This window comes from Lottia gigantea (assembly GCF_000327385.1).
Source record: "Lottia gigantea unplaced genomic scaffold LOTGIsca_7, whole genome shotgun sequence".
NCBI classification, from domain to species: Eukaryota; Metazoa; Mollusca; class Gastropoda; family Lottiidae; genus Lottia; species Lottia gigantea.
Window position 1 is genome coordinate 1,713,231 of NW_008710370.1, and position 6,098 is coordinate 1,719,328.

The 6,098-nt window shown below is 33.1% G+C and overlaps 2 protein-coding genes across 2 annotated transcripts; both read right to left on the reverse strand.

Annotated features, from left to right (window-relative positions):
* Positions 1–365: 365 nt before the first annotated feature.
* LOTGIDRAFT_107620 (hypothetical protein) lies at positions 366–1,094 on the reverse strand (the record flags this gene model as incomplete). The annotated part of the gene is made up of 1 exon (XM_009065479.1): positions 366–1,094. One exon carries the CDS (start codon positions 1,092–1,094, stop codon positions 366–368), a length of 729 nt encoding a protein of 242 aa, XP_009063727.1.
* A 4-nt stretch (positions 1,095–1,098) lies between these two features.
* On the reverse strand, positions 1,099–3,058 carry LOTGIDRAFT_154972 (hypothetical protein; the record flags this gene model as incomplete). Its single annotated transcript, XM_009065480.1, has 3 exons — positions 1,099–1,652; positions 2,532–2,663; positions 2,923–3,058. 3 exons carry the CDS (start codon positions 3,056–3,058, stop codon positions 1,099–1,101), a joined length of 822 nt encoding a protein of 273 aa, XP_009063728.1.
* Positions 3,059–6,098: the final 3,040 nt, after the last annotated feature.

Sequence of the window (6,098 nt, forward strand, 5' to 3'; positions counted from 1 at the left end):
ATTCTAAATCCATTAAACAATAACCCTTCGTTATCAACAATTGGTGTAATGCTCTTTGGTAAATCTGGGTTTGGATTTGAAAAATAATGTTTTATATCATCTAATGTCCTAATTATAAAACCACCATATTAAATCGGTTTTGGAGATCTTTATGGGGTGAAGGTTCTATGGGAGGCGCGAGTCTCTTTTTAATATCTTCTTGACTTTTTAATATTGGTTGAAATAGAGTTTGTAGATTTTCTGTTAATCCAAGTTGTTGTAATCTGTTATTTTCAACTTGGGTCTTTATTTTATTCTTAGCTTTGATATATTGTCTATTTCTTTTTATAATATTATTTTAATCACCCATTTTCAAAGAAATAAAATTAACATATATCTGTCATAACTCTTTCACCTGCAGGTTTTCTAGTATTAACGAATATATATCCATGATCATCTGGGTTTCTCCATTGTGCTTTACAATCCTTTTTGAATGTATCTCTATCCATTCCGTGATTAATTGACTGAATAATTTGAGATAAATCTTTGTCGTTCAATTCGAATAATAAAAAACAATTTGCATTTTTTCGAATGAACATTGCATCCATACCGTAGAAAGATTGGGATTGATATATGCAGTGACAGTTGTGATGTCTCCCATTCGTGAAGAATTCTTGTTGAACAGCTTGATTTCTTTGTGCTACACAATCGTCAAACACTATTAAGTTCTTTCGCTCACTATCAATTTTAGACAAATCTAAATCATTAACATTTTTCGTAAGAAAAACTTTTATGTCCGTTGAATTGAAAGATGGATTCTTTTCTTTTATATATGTATCTAAGATATCTTTTACTTCTATCTCATCGTTGTCTTCATAATATTTAGATATGTCTTGAACGTCTTTCTTTGGTATATATTCTAAAGCTTTGAGGAATTGATAATACGATTGCTCTGGTATTGTTGTGTAGATATATAATGAATCGAAATCTAAAAGTTTTGGTGTTGTCAACATGTTAAAGGTCAAATAAGTTTTCCCAGAACCTGAGCTACCGCATATACACATGAGCATTGGGCTACTAGGAAATATTTCTTTATGATTAAATTTATTTCCCATTTTTTTATTCTATATTTTTGTTCACCAAAATCACCCCTTCTCCTTTATACTTTGAAAGAAAGATTCCCTCTCCAGAACATTTGTTTTTAAAAACTATGGCATTACCTTTATGTTTGACCTTCATTTCTCCGGTGTCGATTTTATCTATTAGATTACTTAATCCCTCTTTAACAGTTTTCTTGGTTTCTTCGCTAAATCGATTTACAAATTCTTTAACTGTCCCTAATATATCTGCTACTCCCGAACCTTGTGCTATCTTTTCCATTTCCATATTATGTCTACGTTTTTCACTTTTTTCAGCATCAGCTGCTTTCTTGGCGTTGATGGCTTGTGTTATCCCAGCGGCCCCACCAGCTGTCGCTCCTGCCGCGGCCAGACCAGCAAATATCAAAGGTGAAAAAGGTAAAAATCCACCTTCCTTTACACTCTTGTCAATTCTTTCCAAATCTATATCATCTCTAACTTTACAGTGTTTATATTTATCGATAATATTTTTAGATATTTTAATCCTTTTACCATTGTATGTTATTGTAGTTGGTGATTCCGTTTCGATAGCTTCTATTTACTAAAGTTTCTGGTTTCATTTTTAAGAGGGTAATTTAAATGATTATTCTATACGAATCATTCGTCTGTCGGATATTTTAATTAAATGTTTTGCTTCTTCTAATAATAAACAATAACCTGTTACATTTCCTTGTGTTTTTTCAATATAAGTATTTATATTCACCCCTGTTTTGAAAAGATCTTCTTAATGAGCTGATAGATCAAAACAGAAGATTGGGTAATTAATTGCAAAATCTACATATTCAAACTGATGTGAATTTCCAAATAATTTACACATATTTTTATAGTTTCTATACAATTCATTATAATTCTTCGTGGTTGGATTAATTGTTAAAGGTTGGTTAGGATAATTATTTAATGTTTAATCTTACTTGAACTTTACGGATTATAGGATCTTGAGTTTGGTTCATTGCTACTCTAAAGATATTATTGTTATTCGTTTGAGAATCTGGTAAGTTCTTGAAACCAACCATTAAATATCTTGCTGGTTTATTAGTGTTAGTGATTGGCCATGTAGTGGATTCTCCAGTTAAAGTTATGCTACCTATTGTATTGCGAAATGCTATTTCAATATCTTTCGTTAATGAGTTGAATATTCTCGTTTCTACTTCAATTGAATATTCAATATTACGGGTATGTAAAGTTGGAGATTCGATATTTCTAATTTTGCATCTGAAGCATTCTCTCCAAAGAATATCTTATCATCATTGATTTCTCTTTGTAGATGAATTTTATATGATAACCCTATGGAAACTTTTCTGTGTTCCAACAGACCGAATAATGGATATAATTTCAAATTTAGGTAATTACCCCACCTATTATTCTCAACAACATTATTGTACTGAAGTACTCGTTTTTCAAATCCGTGATTACCAGCTCGTTCTACTCTTTCTATTGTGTTTCGAGCAATAGCTCTCATTATATCTTCATTTGCATCATTTGGAACATTTCTTACCGGTTCTTTTAAAACTCTTCCATCGCCAACATCGGGTATCCAGCCGGAGACTGAATCGTAGTTTTTGGGATATAGAACATTGTGTCAAATTCTCCAGGGTGTTTAATGGTTTCTATGGGATTTGAACCAGCTTCCAAAACCATTTCAGTAAATAAAGATGGAAAGAAATTGTTTTCTAACGTTGTGTTGGTTTGTGGTACACGATTCTCATTAGGAGTTCCGTCTTTGATTTTGAAATCGCATCTGAAATACGCATCAGACAGAAGCAACCAATTCGATAATGAATTAATCTCAAAAAAGTGACCATACCCCCTTCATATAGTTGAGACCTAGAGCCGACGGTTGGTGATATGATAATGTAATCCTCTTTTTTCTTATTAAACGAATAACGAATTGGATCATATAATTGAAAGATCGGATCTAATCTATAATTTTTTTCTGCCATTTTTAAAGATAAAAATTTGGATATGTTGTTTTCGGATTATTGTAAAAGTTTCGAGAAAAAAAAGGAAGCCATTTTGAAATGTATAAAGGGCGTTTTAATATGCTCTGTATCTTTTTATTACTTATTCCAAGTTCAAGATGTCAGACAAAGGAATCTTTCTTCAAATTTGTGTTTCTGAGATGAATTACTAGTGAATTCTATGTTGACCTATATAGTCAACAATTACGTATTTACTTCCTTGTGTGATATGTAGTCTCTCTATATATGTATCATCTCCAAATCACTACAGATTCCTTATTTTTAACAGTTCAAGATGTCGGACTCTTTGTGTTCCTTAGATGAATTACTAGTGAATTCTATGTTGACCTATTGGAGTTCTAACAGATATAAAATTCTGTGTTAATTCAAATCTCATAATATTTGGAGTTCTAACAGATATAAAATTCTATGTGAATTCCAAATTATTTAATCTCATCATATAATCATATCATTTTCATAATATTATTTGGAGTTCTAACAGATATAAAATTCTGTGTGAATTCCAATCTCATAATATTTGGAGTTCTAACAGATATAAAATTCTGTGTGAATTCCAAATTATTTAATCTCATCATATAATCATATCTGTAGTGATAAAAATTGCATGTACCCTTTGTTAATTCTGAGACTTTCGAATATACTTTTCGCTCTGAGAATTGACCTTAAAGGGGGTATTTGATATTGAAGGTATTGACAAAACACAAGTAAGAAAAATATGGTTTTGTTGACTTTATAGGTTTAATATGGACTCTCAGTCAATCATCTCATAAACATTAAATTTGGAGAGAGATTTTCAATGTTTGATCATTTTAAACTGACGAATTTCTTTATCTGTAGTGATAAAATTTCATACACCCTTTGTTAATTCTCTGAGACTTTCGAATATGCTTTTTCGCTCTGAGAATTAACCTTAAAGGGGAATACATGAAAATGAAGGTGTTGAATATCCCTTCTGTTTATTCTACAAGACTTTCGAATACTTTTCGATAAGTAGAATTACTACCAAAAAGGGGAATACCTAATTGGAGGTGGTAATAGATGAATTAATCACAGAAAGAAAAAAAATATGGTTTTGTTGACTTTATAGGTTAACATGGACACTTACTCAATCATCTTAGAAACATTTAATTTGGAGAAACATTTCCAATGTTTGATCATTTTGAATGGTTGAATTTCCTTTTCAGTTGTACCCATGATTTCCGTCTACAGAAAGAATAATTGATAGAAAAAAACATTCCACTGCCCTAATTCCATCAAATTAGCTTTCTTGTTTCAACATATAGATTAAACATACATAACCAGTCCACGCTTTATGTTTACAAAAATTAATTGTGGTCTGAAATAAAAAAAAATTCCAAAGAAGAGTTATCTCGCTTTAAAAAAGGGAAGGAAGTGTTGATAAAAAACAGACCACATCTATCCAATAATTTTAAAACCATTGCCTTTTTTGTTTTCTAATCTTTTATTTCGCATTTCTCTTATATGTTGTAATTCTTTCAACTCGATCTTTTCACTGCTTCGCTTATATTTACTCCTGCTTTTGCAACAGATTCAAGAGCTTGCGCTTCTGAGGAAATGAGGGATTTGTTGTTTGAGACAAAGTTGGCTACTTTTGGGATGAGAGATGTTAGAGCAGAGAAGAAACCGTCTCATTCGAATTTGTGTTGTTCGTGTTTTAAAATTAAACTCATTCTGTTTTTAAATGAGTTAATTTGAAGATATTATAGCTCTGGGGCGCTTGGGGGTTGGTAAACGTGTACCCCTATAGGCTCCGGGTTTATTAACTGCGTGCCTGGTGGGGTTGTTTGTTTGGTGGGCTTGCAGGCGCCGCAGCCAAAAGAGTAGTATAAGAGTATATAGATAGGGGGCACTTTTTATAATTAAGGAAAAAAGTGCCCCCTATCTATATACTCTTATACTACTGTCCAATGCCCCGAGTTCAATATGGTATCGTGTTGATAGACGGCTTAGAGATTTTAGTGAATGTTTCTGCTAACTGGCCTGAGAAGGTTTCGAGCTAAAAAAAAAATTGTTCTAGCACCACGTAAAGAATTATTTTCTGAAAAAGCATGGCTTTGTTGAAATTGTTAAACAGATGGTTGGAGATAATGCAGGCAAAGATGATCTTAAATTCTCTGCTTGGGTGAAAGATTTTGTTGTATGTCTCAGTTGTTGTCTTATTCTGTTAGTCTACACGATCAAATGATCGAATTTCTGTACGACAGGGGACTTTGCTGTTGATTTGTTGTTTATTCTGTTTTAAAATGGTTCGGTTGCAGAAAAAATGGTTATTAACGGGAATCTGTATGGTAGTCGATCGAAAAGGATTGTCGGTTTGACACATCTTGACTTGGCTACTGCATGCTACAAATATGCAGTTTTCACATGTGAGATCAAGTGGAGAAGAATGGAATATTTGACGGTCCGAGAGAGAAAAGCCGGGGGGTCGTTTCTGGTCTGTCTAAATAATTTATATACTATGCTTATCTACCTAACTACACCAATAAGGCCTACTTATTTGCTGGCGTCTGTTGATCTTTCTCAATTTCTTCAGATAATAGAGTGGGAGTGGATGTGACATAATGAGTTAATCGCTTGCTCGGTAACTCGGCCCACGGTTCAATCCAGGCATACTTGGAGATGATACCTTCGAATTTTGCAACCCGAATTTTCCCTGTTAGTGATACAGGTCAGGGAACTGACATGAAAATGGCGAATCGGCCCATTTAATGTAATTGAAACAACATAAGAATTAAGCCCAATTGTGTTCCTTAGAATTTATTTTGCTGACATGGAATCTGTCAGTTTGTTACGTGACTTCGTTCAGAAATGGAGGCACTACAAAACTTAAAACAGTATTTTATGCCTCGGTCCCACTGGGCTTTACGATGGTTTGCAAACCATTGGCGGTGGGAAAAGTGGACAATCTCAATGCTTCGCAATGATATACGCGGAATGTTCGGCGTGCATCTGCGATGATAGCAAAGCATAACAAGCCCTC